Source organism: Aquarana catesbeiana, linkage group LG08 (assembly GCF_042186555.1).
Source record: "Aquarana catesbeiana isolate 2022-GZ linkage group LG08, ASM4218655v1, whole genome shotgun sequence".
NCBI classification, from domain to species: domain Eukaryota; kingdom Metazoa; phylum Chordata; class Amphibia; order Anura; family Ranidae; genus Aquarana; species Aquarana catesbeiana.
The window spans coordinates 849111-864498 of NC_133331.1; the positions used below are offsets into that span (position 1 = coordinate 849111).

The window sequence follows — 15388 nt, forward strand, 5'->3', positions numbered from 1 at the left end:
CCCTCCCTCCCTTCAATCCTTCCCGCCTCCCTCCCTTCCTTCAATCCTTCCCGCCTCCCTCCCTCCCTCCCTTCAATCCTTCCCGCCTCCCTCCCTTCCTTCAATCCTTCCCGCCTCCCTCGCTTCCTTCAATCCTTCCCGCCTCCCTCCCTCCCTTCAATCCTTCCCGCCTCCCTCCCTTCCTTCAATCCTTCCCGCCTCCCTCCCTCCCTTCAATCCATCCCGCCTCCCTCCCTTCCTTCAATCCTTCCCGCCTCCCTCCCTTCCTTCAATCCTTCCCGCCTCCCTCCCTTCCTTCAATCCTTCCCGCCTCCCTCCCTCCCTTCAATCCTTCCCGCCTCCCTCCCTCCCTTCAATCCTTCCCGCCTCCCTCCCTTCCTTCAATCCTTCCCGCCTCCCTCCCTTCCTTCAATCCTTCCCGCCTCCCTCCCTCCCTCCCTCCCTCCCTCCCTCCAATCCTTCCCGGCCCCCTCCCTTCCTTCAATCCTTCCTCCAATCCTTCCCGCCTCCCTCCCTTCCTCCAATCCTTCCCGCCTCCCTCCCTTCCTCCAATCCTTCCCGCCTCCCTCCCTTCCTCCAATCCTTCCCGCCTCCCTCCCTTCCTTCAATCCTTCCCGCCTCCCTCCCTTCCTTCAATCCTTCCCGCCTCCCTTCCTTACTTCAATCCTTCCCGCCTCCCTCACTTCCTTCAATCCTTCCCGCCTCCCTCCCTTCCTCCAATCCTTCCCGCCTCCCTCCCTTCCTCCAATCCTTCCCGCCTCCCTCCCTTCCTTCAATCCTTCCCGCCTCCCTCCCTTCCTTCAATCCTTCCCGCCTCCCTTCCTTACTTCAATCCTTCCCGCCTCCCTCACTTCCTTCAATCCTTCCCGCCTCCCTCCCTTCCTTCAATCCTTCCCGCCTCCCTCCCTCCCTTCAAACCTTCCCGCCTCCCTCCCTTCCTTCAATCCTTCCCGCCTCCCTCCCTTCCTTCAATCCTTCCTGCCTCCCTCCCTCCCTTCAAACCTTCCCGCCTCCCTCCCTCCCTTCAAACCTTCCCGCCTCCCTCCCTTCCTTCAATCCTTCCCGCCTCCCTCCCTTCCTTCAATCCTTCCCGCCTCCCTTCAATCCTTCCCGCCTCCCTCCCTCCCTTCAATCCTTCCAATCCTTCCCGCCTCCCTCCCTCCCTTCAATCCTTCCCGTCTCCCTTCAATCCTTCCCGCCTCCCTTCAATCCTTCCCGCCTCCCTTCAATCCTTCCCGCCTCCCTTCAATCCTTCCCGCCTCCCTTCAATCCTTCCCGCCTCCCTCCCTTCCTTCAATCCTTCCCGCCTCCCTTCAATCCTTCCCGCCTCCCTCCCTCCCTTCAATCCTTCCTGCAATCCTTCCCGCCTCCCTCCCTCCCTTCAATCCTTCCCGCCTCCCTCCCTCCCTTCAATCCTTCCTCCAATCCTTCCCGCCTCCCTCCCTTCCTTCAATCCTTCCAATCCTTCCCACCTCCCTCCCTTCAATCCTTCCCGCCTCCCTCCCTCCCTTCAATCCTTTCTAATCTTTTCTCTTGAAGCCTGCAGAGCATTGCAACCATAGTCAGTGCATTGTGGGTGCAATACACAGGCTCCTTGCGTTGTGTATCTCCAGGCTCCAAAGGTCAGTTTGAAGCTCGGCCTCCTATAGACTTGCTTTGCTTTCGGAAGTGTGATCCATGTTAGGATCATGTAGAAAAAATGAAAACCATCAACTCCCTTATAGTCTAGGCCCTGTACCACCAGATGGTTGTGCATTAGAGGTACAACATCCCTACATTAGACTCATCAGTAAAGGTTCCGTCTCCGAGACTTAAAACTGTGAGAAAACTAACAATGCAGGAGAAAAAGATCCCTGAAAAGAAGTCACTGGAGGACCAAGCCGCTTGTATAGGGAAAACGTTTTATTGCACAAATAACAAGGACACAAAAACTAGGTACCCACCACCAACACCTAGATTCTATATTCAAATAAGACAAACGTCTGTGTAAAAGCAGCTGCGTCATGTCATTCCTCAAGCCATACGCCATATACACCTGAATAGGATTAGATGCCAAATACGGGAGGTGGCGGTTAAGTAGGCAGGTACATCCAGGTGTCAAGCACCATCAGGACACGTGCATATCCAGCCACCATTGGTCATCGAGCCCCCACCCTATAGTGCTAGTGCCACTGAGAAGGCTAAATTGATTGAGAGCAGTTAATGGTGTAGACTGAGGGGTGACATCCAGCCACTGACTATATTACAGCCTCAAACAAATCCATATTGATGGGTAGCTCGGTGGGAGGTGTAATGATGTGGACAGTGGGTAAAAGTTAATCAGCAAGTCAAAACCAGGATAGCTATGGAGTGCTTAGACAGTCACAGGACCAATGGTCCGCTCACCCAACCATTAGGCAGGAATCTCTGTTGGCTGGTTATCTCCGTGAAGTTCCGTCTGTAGGAAAGTCTTACCCTGCACAGTTGCAGTCATCCGGGATGCTCGTATGCCAAGTAGAAGTCCAGGGAGTATCGCAGTGCAGATCCACCTGTTACGCCGTAGCATTGTTGAGCTGTCTGAACACGCGGTCCTTGTTGAACGGTTATGGCTCCCACTATCCTCAATATCCTCAGTATGTATTGCACTTGTGCTGACGTGACGTGATGACGTCATGACCGACATGTTTCACCCAATCACATGGGTCTTCATCAAGAATGGGAGGGATCTGAAACAATCGTCTATACCCTTCTCTCGCAGGCCAAACTTAATTTAATGCTGCAATTCCTAAGACGACCTCTAGATGTCGACCTCCCAATTAAACACCACACATACATCTTACTGCTGCCCAGAAGGACTCGAGTGAAAGGTAGATCGTGACAGGCACTTAGCCCTCGCATAGATAGAGGGATCAAGGCACAGGGGAAAGTGAAAAAGAAGAAGAAAAACACACGAACTCTGAACCGCAGGTCCTATGTAAAAATTGTAGATGAATGGACTATGTATAGAAGAATAGATATACCAGTCTGGAACAGGATATTCCATGTGGATTCGCTCACATCAAGTCGGCAGGGCAGATTGTGACCTCCGGTATAGTATTTAGGTCCCTAGCGAATTGAATAAATTCTAGCTGGGCCTAGTTATCGTTATCGTAAGGAAAGGCTGGAAGGCTACATTCAGTGTTCAATCCCAGGGGCTCAAGTGTTTTAAGCCTAAAAATCCACATTTTTTCTTTTTGCAGCAGGATGGTATCAAAATCACCTCTACGTGATGGCAGGTTGAGGGTATAAATCCCCTTAATCCCAATACCAGCCGTACTGCCTCCATGAAAGTCTGCAAAATGTAATGCTAATGGGGACAAATCCTCTTCTTCTTATTCCCCTCATTGCCTAGATTCCTAATACTTCTTAGGTGTTCACCGATGGGGATCCGGAGTTGTCTTTTAGTTTTCCCTATATAGTACTTCTTACATGGACACTCCAGCATATAAATTACTCTGGAGGTCGCGCAATCGGTGAATCTGTGTTCTGTCTACAAATTGACACATTTGGCAGTGCCCGCATGCATACATGCCCTTGAGGGGAGGTAGATCAGTCAACAAGTTGGTAGTCCACATCTAGTATATTCAGAATGGACTAAAGTATCTTTAAGATTACGGGCCCTACTAGCAACTAGTTGGGGACGGGGACCTATGATATCGGTTAATGCAGGGATTTGGTTAAATTTCCCCAATGTTTTTGGAGTACACTTCTCACTTGTTTCCATTGGGCCCCACAGGTGGTAATTACCCTTAGGGGGGATTAAGAAGACCCTCCCATCTTTTGTCCATGCCTTTTTACAGGCCCTTTTTAAGGACTTTATGGGAATAATCCCTTTCTCTCAATCTACTATACATCTCTCCAGCTTCCCTATGGAAATCATCATCACTGGAGCAGTTCCTGCAGAGCCGCAGGAACTGGCCCACAGGAATTCCCCTAACCAAATGACCTGGGTGGTGACGGGAGGCCTGTAAAAGTGTGTTTGCTGCAGTCGGCTTTCTGTGGGTACAGGTGGTTATTCTATTGCCCTCCTATAGAAATTTGTAGGTCAAGGAAAGGGATTGTCTTGGGGCCTATCGTGTAGGTTAGCCTGATGTTTCTGTCATTTTTATTTAGTGCCGAGAGGAACTCCAATGAGTTGCTCCCTATCACCCCTCCACACCGCCAGGATATCGTCGATGTATCTCGGCCAGGTGAGTACCCCGCTGAGATACATCGACATCTGGTAGACCGTCTCCATCTCCCAAAGGCCCAGATGGAGGCAGGCATATGATGAAGCCCAGGGTGCTCCCATGGCTATCCCCCTCGTCTGCTGATAGTATCCATCCATACATTGGAAGTAGTTATTAACTAGAGCGAGTTCCAAAAGCTATAAAAAAAATTAATTTTGAACACCAAATTCAGGATGGGTCGTCTCCAGGAAAAAAGAGGCCGCCCTGAAGCCCCACTCGTGGGTTATCAATGTGTAGAGCGACTCAACGTCAATCCCCACCAATAGGGCCCCAGGGGGAACCTTCAAGTCCTGTAACTTAGCCAGAACATCACGAGTGTCCTGGACATAAGAAGGCAGGGAAATCACCACGGTTTTAATAAAGCCATTTATATACCTGCCTATCCTCTCCAATGGGCCCACGATTGCCAAGACGATGGGTCTACCTGGGGGGTTGGTGAGGGATTTATGTAGTTTAGGTATTATATAGAAGGTGGGGTTATTAAATTCCCCCACCCTCAGGTAATCCCACTCCTTATTGGTCAGGAGATTAGCTTCACGGGCCAGAAGTAGTTGCTGATTCAGATTTTCAACTAGAGTAGGGAAGGGGTTAGATGACAGTCTCAGGTATGTGGAGGTACCACCCAGCTGCCTCCAAGATTTCCTTCTCATACGTGTCGCTAGACAGCAGTACCACGTTTCCCCCCCTTATCACTACTCTTGACTATCGGACCCCTTGCCTGCTCTAACTCGTGCATTGCTTTTCTTTCTTCACTGGACAAGTTCTCGAGGCCCCGCCATGACCAGTCAATTTTATTGAGGACATCTCTGACTAGGTCAAGGAATACCTTCATCCAATGATGTTTGTATAGAGGGGGCATTTTGGTTGACTTTTTATATAGAGGGTCTCCTAATCCTATCAAGGTCAGGTTCATCCTCAAAGCCAATCTGTTCATCCAGAAGGACCAACAGATTCTCTAAAGCCACTCTTTCCTCTTTATCTTCGAGGGTCACAGATATTTGACCATCTGGTTGAGTACTGTCCTTGTCACAACCAGCATACCAGAGCCTTGTGCAGTATGTATGACACGACGCAGCTGCTTTTACACAGACGTTTGTCTTATTTGAATATAGAATGTAAGTGTTGGTGGTGGGTACCTAGTTTTTGTGTCCTTGTTAATTGTGCAATAAAAATGTTTCCCTATATAAGCTGCTTGGTCCTCCCGTGACTTCTTTTTAGGGGTCTTTTTCTCCTGAATGTTTTGTTTTGTCACATGTTCGGATCATGCAGCTGTTGGGGCTTGGCCGGGTTTTTATTGTATTCCAAAAATAGAGCAATTTTGAAAAAAGTGCCGGCATACTATGAGTTAAGTCCAATTAGGTGCATGTCACCTCCGGAATTTATCTCTTTTACTTCCATGTGACCGTTTATTGCACTCCCGGAGGATACATTCTCCCTGTGAGAGCAGTAAAGTACACAGAGCAACTCTGCCGGCCCCTCCCCTCTGATGTCCATTCATTGAAGCCTTTGTATTTTGTGATTGGGTTCATATAATACAAAGGCTTCTGTGAATGGGCAGAAGGAGGGGAGGGGCCGGCCTAGCAGTTCCAGTGACTCTGCTTGTGAAGGAACTGAGACCACAGTGAGCAGCGTCTTTGGAGAAGTGGAAATAATCTTCCTGGAGCACAATAATCCGGTCAGATGAGAATAATAGAGAGAAGTCTATGGAGGCGTCAGGCATCTCATCAGACTAAACGCCTGATATGCCTGCAGTTTGTACAAAGTAGCCGTATTGCTGGGATTCGGGTATAACGGTGGGGGGGATGGAGAATACTACCGCGCTCTAGTCTACACCTTAGATATGAGTGTAACATGAAATGTGGTCCCCCTTCCCGTTCCTTTCTCCCCCTTGTCTCACCTCCATTGTCTTCCCCTCTGTACAGAATAACAGTCTGGAGAGAGCCGTGGATTGGATCTTCTCTCACATTGATGATTTAGATGCTGAAGCCGCCATGGATCTGTCCGAGGGGCGATCTGCCGCCGAGTCCGTGTCCGAGAGCCTCCCCGCTGCCGGACCTCGTGTGAAAGATGGAAATGGCCGTAAGTGTTTGCTGCTTCATCATCTGTCACTCACCTTGCTGCTTCATCATCTGTCACTCACCTTGCTGCTTCATCATCTGTCACTCACCTTGCTACTTCATCATCTGTCACCCACCTTGCTGCTTCATCATCTGTCACTCACCTTGCTGCTTCATCATCTGTCACCCACCTTGCTGCTTCATCATCTGTCACTCACCTTGCTGCTTCATCATCTGTCACCCACCTTGCTGCTTCATCATCTGTCACTCACCTTGCTGCTTCATCATCTGTCACTCACCTTGCTGCTTCATCATCTGTCACTCACCTTGCTGCTTCATCATCTGTCACTCACCTTGCTGCTTCATCATCTGTCACTCACCTTGCTGCTTCATCATCTGTCACTCACCTTGCTGCTTCATCATCTGTCACCCACCTTGCTGCTTCATCATCTGTCACTCACCTTGCTGCTTCATCATCTGTCACTCACCTTGCTGCTTCATCATCTGTCACTCACCTTGCTGCTTCATCATCTGTCACTCACCTTGCTGCTTCATCATCTGTCACTTACCTTGCTGCTTCATCATCTGTCACTCACCTTGCTGCTTCATCATCTGTCACTCACCTTGCTGCTTCATCATCTGTCACTTACCTTGCTGCTTCATCATCCGTCACTCACCTTGCTGCTTCATCATCTGTCACTTACCTTGCTGCTTCATCATCTGTCACTCACCTTGCTGCTTCATCATCCGTCACTCACCTTGCTGCTTCATCATCCGTCACTCACCTTGCTGCTTCATCATCTGTCACCCACCTTTTAAAGAACATTTGATTGAGGCACTTGGTTCATTCCGTATTATGAAAACAACACAATGTTTGGGTATAAAAGAGAAATATTTATTACATCAAATATATTAAAATTCACCCAGAAAAAAGAAACAAAACAATGAAGATTATCGATCAATAAGACACGACTTCCTCCAATACAGATTATCGATCAATAAAGGACACAATTCTAGCCGGATAGTGGAATGATGATTGATTGAGGAAGTCGTGTCTTATTGATCGATAATCTGTATTGGAGGAAGTCGTGTTTTATTGATCGATAATCTGTATTGGAGGAAGTCGTGTTTTATTGATCGATAATCTGTATTGGAGGAAGTCGTGTTTTATTGATCGATAATCTGTATTGGAGGAAGTCGTGTTTTATTGATCGATAATCTGTATTGGAGGAAGTCGTGTTTTATTGATCGATAATCTGTATTGGAGGAAGTCGTGTTTTATTGATCGATAATCTGTATTGGAGGAAGTCGTGTTTTATTGATCGATAATCTGTATTGGAGGAAGTCGTGTTTTATTGATCGATAATCTGTATTGGAGGAAGTCGTGTTTTATTGATCGATAATCTGTATTGGAGGAAGTCGTGTCTTATTGATCGATAATCTGTATTGGAGGAAGTCGTGTTTTATTGATCGATAATCTGTATTGGAGGAAGTCGTGTTTTATTGATCGATAATCTTCATTGTTTTGTTTCTTTTTTCTGGGTGAATTTTAATATATTTGATGTAATAAATATTTCTCTTTTATACCCAAACATTGTGTATTTCATTCGGTCCCATGAAAGTTCTGAGGTTCTTGTTCCTGTGTGAATTTGTTGGATGAAGGTTCTGTTATCTTTTACACATTCCATTCGAAGATTTCATGTCGCTTTAATAGAAGAAGCTGATTGGCTCCCAGTAAATCCCCCCCCCCCCCATGTCACATTTTGTCGCTCTGCTTTTTGGCTTTTTCTATACATCTTCTAGCAGGATGTGCCGGCCAGTAACAGAGTATATATATATATATATATATACTGTGTAGAGAACACTGGGGTGGTGGTGAATGTATAAAAGGCGGGGTTCCAGGCAGGCGCATGCACAGGTTCTCTGGGGTCCCCCTCCCCCCCCTCTTCACATCCCAACACACAACTTGCACTCCGCTCTTCCCATGTCACGTGACTCCGCCCCTTCTAAAGGGTTTCACCCAATGGGCTTAATCCTAGGAAGTGGGTGATTGAGGTAGGTATCTTATTTCCCACAATGCTCTCTGGTTATGATGTATCTGAGCTCAGGGATTGGATGGAGGACAGGAAGTGTTTAGAGGATAATAAAAGTCCTGAATTTATTAACATTTTGTTTTCTCTTTTATTTCCCGGCAGGATATGAATTATTTGCGTTCATCAGTCACATGGGCACGTCCACCATGTGCGGCCACTATGTGTGTCATATAAAGAAGGAGGGAAGGTGAGGCACCCCGACCATCTCTGATTTCCTGTCCGATGGATTTTATTTCATTTCTATGGGTTTTATGTTCATGTGTAGACCCCTCCCCCATCTCTACAATACGTGTCCGCAGATTGTATCCCTTCACTAACATTGCAATCCCTAAAGATTGTACTAAAGTGTCTCTCGTTTTGTGTGCGCAATTCATGGATCGAATTCCTACATTCTGCGCCACTTTCTCTTTCTACAACAAAAGAGAGTTGGCCTTTAGGTGGTTCTAAAGGTTTCTACGCATGAAGGTAAAAAACCCGAGTCACACAACCCATGGTTGCAGGAAAGAAATTTTCTCGGTGTATGGCCGGCCTTACTCGTGTAATCGTCCCAAATCCCCGGTACCGCTGCTGGGAGCCGCCATTTTGGATGTGATGTCAGCGGAGCTAAAGTGACACTTTATATTATTCCTCAATACTCTTCCCCCGGCTGCCATATAAGTCTATGTAGGGAGTGGAGGAGCTGGGCCGGCATAGACAGTAATTGAGTAATTGGACACTCCCAGGAGAGGAGGGGCTATTATTTTCAAGGGGGGGGGAGGGGCTGTGCTAGGAAATGGCCATTCGAAGAGTAAAGACATATACAGTATATTGCCAGCCAATAAAGAAATGTAATGTCTGATTTGGGGGTGACCCGTTCCCCTCTCACTGATGTTTGTTGTATATTCCATCTGACTGTCCTCCTGTCTTCCCCAGGTGGGTGATCTACAATGACCAGAAGGTCTGTGCCTCCGAGAAGCCTCCCAAAGACCTCGGCTACATTTACTTCTACCAGCGCGTTCACAGTTAATCCCCCTCCCCCCCTGCCATATATGTATTTATACCCCTGGATCTCCCTCCTGGTGGAGGAGGGGGGGATGGGATGGAGGGGGTCCCGGCTTGGAGGTGGCTGTATTCATCATTCATTTGAGCGAGGTGTTCTTGTCCTTTTTCACAAGAGCTTTTGGTATCTCCCGACCCTCCGGTCCCATCACTTCGCTTCTTCCCGAAACCCACCGCAGTGAACGTGTCCAACTGGAAGGCGGCCATACTGATTCTGCATTGGGGGGAGGGGTTACTGGACTGAAAATGCGCTAGGGGCAGGACTCTGCGTGATCTCATTGGATATAGAAGACGCTTGACTGTAGTAGGCTGGTTTATGTATTCCCACATCTGACTTGTGTGAATAAAGTTTCTTTTCCCCCATTATACTCTGATTGCTCGATATGATTGGATGTATCTGTTCTGGGTCCTCCAATAGGGAGCTGCCATTACTGGAGTCACTGAGTCAGAACCAGCATGCGTCCAGTGATTCCCTGGGGAGGAAGGTGAAATCTCTTGAAGCTCGCATCTTTATGAACCAAGTGGGTTATGGCAGCTCTCGTGTGTTTATCAAATGTTCCCTTTAGGTACCCCCCCCAATCTCTGGTATACAGCTTAGCCTCTCAGGTCAGGGTATACAGCTCAGCCTCTCAGGTCAGGGTATACAGCTCTGCCTCTCAGGTCAGGGTATACAGCTCAGCCTCTCAGGTCAGGGTATACAGCTCTGCCTCTCAGGTCAGGGTATACAGCTCTGCCTCTCAGGTCAGGGTATACAGCTCAGCCTCTCAGGACAGGGTGTACAGCTCTGCCTCTCAGGTCAGGGTGTACAGCTCTGCCTCTCAGGTCAGGGTGTACAGCTCTGCCTCTCAGGTCAGGGTATACAGCTCTGCCTCTCAGGTCAGGGTATACAGCTCTGCCTCTCAGGTCAGGGTGTACAGCTCTGCCTCTCAGGTCAGGGTATACAGCTCTGCCTCTCAGGTCAGGGTGTACAGCTCTGCCTCTCAGGTCAGGGTATACAGCTCTGCCTCTCAGGTCAGGGTATACAGCTCAGCCTCTCAGGACAGGGTGTACAGCTCTGCCTCTCAGGTCAGGGTGTACAGCTCTGCCTCTCAGGTCAGGGTGTACAGCTCTGCCTCTCAGGTCAGGGTATACAGCTCAGCCTCTCAGGTCAGGGTATACAGCTCTGCCTCTCAGGTCAGGGTATACAGCTCTGCCTCTCAGGTCAGGGTATACAGCTCAGCCTCTCAGGTCAGGGTATACAGCTCTGCCTCTCAGGTCAGGGTATACAGCTCAGCCTCTCAGGTCAGGGTATACAGCTCTGCCTCTCAGGTCAGGGTATACAGCTCAGCCTCTCAGGTCAGGGTATACAGCTCTGCCTCTCAGGTCAGGGTATACAGCTCTGCCTCTCAGGTCAGGGTATACAGCTCAGCCTCTCAGGACAGGGTGTACAGCTCTGCCTCTCAGGTCAGGGTATACAGCTCTGCCTCTCAGGTCAGGGTATACAGCTCTGCCTCTCAGGTCAGGGTATACAGCTCTGCCTCTCAGGTCAGGGTATACAGCTCTGCCTCTCAGGACAGGGTGTACAGCTCTGCCTCTCAGGTCAGGGTATACAGCTCTGCCTCTCAGGTCAGGGTATACAGCTCAGCCTCTCAGGACAGGGTGTACAGCTCTGCCTCTCAGGTCAGGGTGTACAGCTCTGCCTCTCAGGTCAGGGTGTACAGCTCAGCCTCTCAGGTCAGGGTGTACAGCTCTGCCTCTCAGGTCAGGGTATACAGCTCAGCCTCTCAGGTCAGGATATACAGCTCTGCCTCTCAGGTCAGGGTATACAGCTCTGCCTCTCAGGTCAGGGTATACAGCTCTGCCTCTCAGGTCAGGGTTTACAGTGCAGCTTCTCAGGTCAGGGTATACAGGTATACATCATCTGTCCTGTATACAGCTAGCTATATACATCCACCTTTCTTCCTATATGTAGAGACCTTCCTCCATCACTGACTGCAGATATACATCATCTGTCCTGTATACAGCTATATATACAGTAACAGGAATGATGATGTATATCTGCCGTCAGTGATGATTGAGGAAGGTCTCTATATACAGGAAGGAAGAAGGTGAGTGTATATAGCTGTATACACTACACAGGACAGATGTGCTCACTAACACCCTGTTGCTCCAGTGCTTAGTCCAGCCAGGCACCACTCATCCTCCTTGGCCTTGGCCCAGTCTTCGGTGTGCACTGTCTGAGTGGAGAATGAGTGAGAGTCGATCAGGGAAGTGTGTGCGGAGTGGAGGGGCGGATCGCGGTTATCAGGAGGGAGAGACCGAGTCTCGCGGAGCACTGCTGGAGATGAGGGACTCTCCTAGCTGCCGGGGGAAGAACTCCTCCAGTGAGAGTGGGGGGGCAGCAAAGGGAAAGGAAAGACAGATTCTGGTGGTAGGGGACTCAATTCTTAGAAGGACAGAGAGGGCAATCTGTAACCAAGACCTGAAGCGCCGAACAGTATGTTGTCTACCGGGCGCTCGGGTTCGGCACATCACGGATCTTGTGGACAGATTACTGGGAGGGGCTGGGGAAGACCCGGCTGTCATGGTGCACGTTGGCACCAATGACAAAGTCAGAGGCAGATGGAGTGTCCTAAAGAACGATTTTAGGGACTTAGGAGCTAAATTGAGGGAAAGGACCTCCAAGGTAGTGTTCTCAGGAATACTACCGGTACATCGAGCCACACCAGAGAGGCAGAGGGAGATTAGGGAAGTAAACAAGTGGCTGAAGAGCTGGTGTAGTAAGGAGGGGTTTGGGTTCCTGGAGGACTGGGCCGACTTCTCAGTCGGTATCCGGTACTATAGAAGGGACGGACTGCACCTAAATGAGGAGGGTGCAGATCTGCTGGGAATGAAGATGGCCAAAAAGTTAGAGGGGTTTTTAAACTAGGTGATGGGGGGGAGGGTCCAGAGACAGTGATAGCCAGCGCGGAAGATATTCCAGAGGGTAGTATTGGGGGCATTAGTGGTAGGTTAACCAAAGCACAAAAACACAAGGTGAGTATAGTAGCAAGTCCTAGTTGCAATCTTGAAACACCCAATACGAGGACAATATGTGACCGGTCTAAACTATGTGGCATGTTCACCAATGCCAGGAGCCTGGCGGACAAGATGGGTGAGCTAGAGATACTGTTGTACGAGGAGGATTTGGATTTTGTGGGAATTTCAGAGACCTGGTTCAACAGCTCTCATGATTGGCTGGCAAACATTCAAGGGTATACCCTATACCGCAAGGATAGAGAGGGTAAAAAAGGGGGAGGGGTATGCCTATATATCAAGAATAATGTACAAGTGAATGTGAGAGATGACATCACTGAGGGAGCTAGGGAGGAGGTGGAATCTTTATGGGTAGAGCTCCAAAGGGATGAAGCTAAGGGGAAAATAATACTGGGAGTATGCTATAGGCCCCCTAACCTGAGGGAGGAAGTGGAGACGGATCTCCTATCACAAATTGGATTAGCAGCAAGGATGGGAAGTGTTATCATAATGGGGGATTTTAATTATCCAGACATAGACTGGGTGGAGGGAACCGCGCATTCATTTAAGGCTCGCCAGTTCCTTAGTGTCTTGCAGGACAATTTTATGGGTCAGATGGTAGACGCACCAACTAGAAATAAAACATTACTAGATCTACTGATTACCAACAATACAGACCTGATCACAGATGTGGAAATACGGGGCAATTTAGGTAACAGCAATCACAGGTCAATTAGTTTCAGTATAAATCACACAAATAGGAGATATGAAGGGAACACAAAGACACTGAATTTCAAAAGAGCCAACTTCCCTAAACTACAAACCTTGCTAAAAGGCATAAATTGGGATAAAATATTAGGAACAAAGAATACGGAGGAGAGATGGGTTTGCTTTAAGAGCATATTAAATAAGGGCATTAGCCAATGTATCCCATTGGGTAATAAATTTAAAAGAGCGAACAAACATCCTGGATGGCTTAACTCCAATGTAAAAATGCATATAAAAGCAAAGGAGAAGGCCTTCAAAAAATACAAGGTTGAGGGATCATCCTCAGCATTCAGAATTTATAAAGAATGCAATAAGAAATGTAAGGGGGCAATTAGGACGGCTAAGATAGAACATGAAAGACACATAGCGGAGGAGAGCAAAAAAAATCCCAAGAAATTCTTTAAGTATGTAAACAGTAAAAAAGGGAGGACAGACCATATTGGCCCCATAAAGAATGAGGAAGGACATCTGGTTACAAAGGATGGGGAGATGGCAGAGGTATTGAATTTATTCTTCTCCTCAGTCTTCACGAGTGAATCGGGGGGCTTCAGTAACCAAAACTGCAATGTTTATCCTCATGACACATCACAGGAAGCACCTACATGGTTAACAGAGGACGGAATTAAAATTAGACTTGAGAAACTTAACATTAACCACTTAAGGACCGCCTAACGCCGATTTACGTCGGCAAGGCGGCACGGGCAGGCAAAATCACGTACATGTACGTGATTTGCCTCTCGCGGGTGGGGGGTCCGATCGGACCCCCCCCCCGGTGCCCGAAGCGGTCCCGTTCTGTTCCCCGGCGATCGGAGATGAGGGGGAGGCCATCCGTTCGTGGCCCCCCCCCTCGCGATCGCCGCCGGCCAATGGGAACACTCCTTTGCTGCTGTATGCTAAACAGCAGCAAAGGAAATGATGTCATCTCCCCTCGGCTCGGTAGTTTCCGTTCCAGCGCCGAGGGGAGAAGACATCAATGTGAGTGCACAACACACACACACACAGTAGAACATGCCAGGCATACAAAACACCCCGATTTCCCCCCCCCCGATCGCCCCCCGATCCCCCCCCAATCACCCCCCCCCCCCCTGTCACAAACTGACACCAGCAGGTTTTTTTTTTTTTTTTTCTGATTACTGCATAGTTATTATTATTATTATTATTCAGGATTTATATAGCGCCAACAGTTTACGCAGCGCTTTACAATATAAAAGGGAGACAATACAGTTATAATATAATACAATACAATAGGATTAAGAGGGCCCTGCTCAGAAGAGCTTACAATCTAATAGGGTGGGGTAGGTGGTACAAAAGGTTGTAACTGTGGGGAATGAGCTGGTGGAAGTGGTAGGAGATTAGTTGGAGACGTGATAGGCTTTCCTGAAGAGATGAGTTTTCAGGGATTGCCTGAAGGTAGAAGAGTAGGGGCTAGCCGGATAGATGGAGGTAGCGAGTTCCAGAGGATGGGAGAGGCTCTGGAGAAATCCTGGAGACGAGCATGGGAGGAGGAGATGAGAGAGCTTGAAAGCAGGAGGTCTTGAGAGGAGCAGAGAGGACGATTTGGGTGATATTTGGAGACAAGATTAGTGATGTAGCTTGGGGCAGAGTTGTGAATGGCTTTGTATGTTGTGGTTAGAATTTTGAATTTAATTCGCTGGGTGATTGGGAGCCAGTGTAGGGATTGAAGGAGAGGGTTGGCAGACACTGAATGGAGACCAGTGTAGGGATTGGAGGAGAGGGTTGGCAGACACTGATTGGGAGCCAGTGTAGGGATTGAAGTAGAGGGTTGGCAGACACTGATTGGGAGCCAGTGTAGGGATTGAAGTAGAGGGTTGGCAGACACTGATTGGGAGCCAGTGTAGGGATTGAAGTAGAGGGTTGGCAGACACTGAGCGGTTGGTAAGGTGGATAAGTCTGGCAGCAGCATTCATGATAGACTGAAGAGGGGAGGAGTCTATGGAGCGGTAGGCCAATGAGAAGGGAGTTGCAATAGTCAAGGCGAGAGATAACGAGGGAGTGAATGAGGAGCTTGGTGGTTTCATTTGTTAAAAAAGGGTGAATTTTAGAGATGTTACGGAGGTGAATTCTACAAACTTTTGACAATGATTGGATTTGAGGCTGAAATGACAAGTCAGAGTCTAGGATTACACCGACTACCCTGACGTGAGGGGAGGGACTGATGGTTGCATTGTTG

At 48.5% G+C, this 15388-nt stretch overlaps 1 protein-coding gene across 1 annotated transcript in view; it reads left to right on the forward strand.

Annotated features, from left to right (window-relative positions):
* The window catches only part of LOC141105517 (ubiquitin carboxyl-terminal hydrolase 5-like), a gene marked incomplete in the record, with an annotated part of 87434 nt that extends 77633 nt beyond the window's left edge, over positions 1 to 9801 (forward strand). The window contains 3 exon segments of the mRNA XM_073595378.1: positions 6170 to 6326; positions 8500 to 8584; positions 9310 to 9801. Coding sequence (XP_073451479.1) covers positions 6170 to 6326; positions 8500 to 8584; positions 9310 to 9403 — 336 coding nt within the window.
* Positions 9802 to 15388: the final 5587 nt, after the last annotated feature.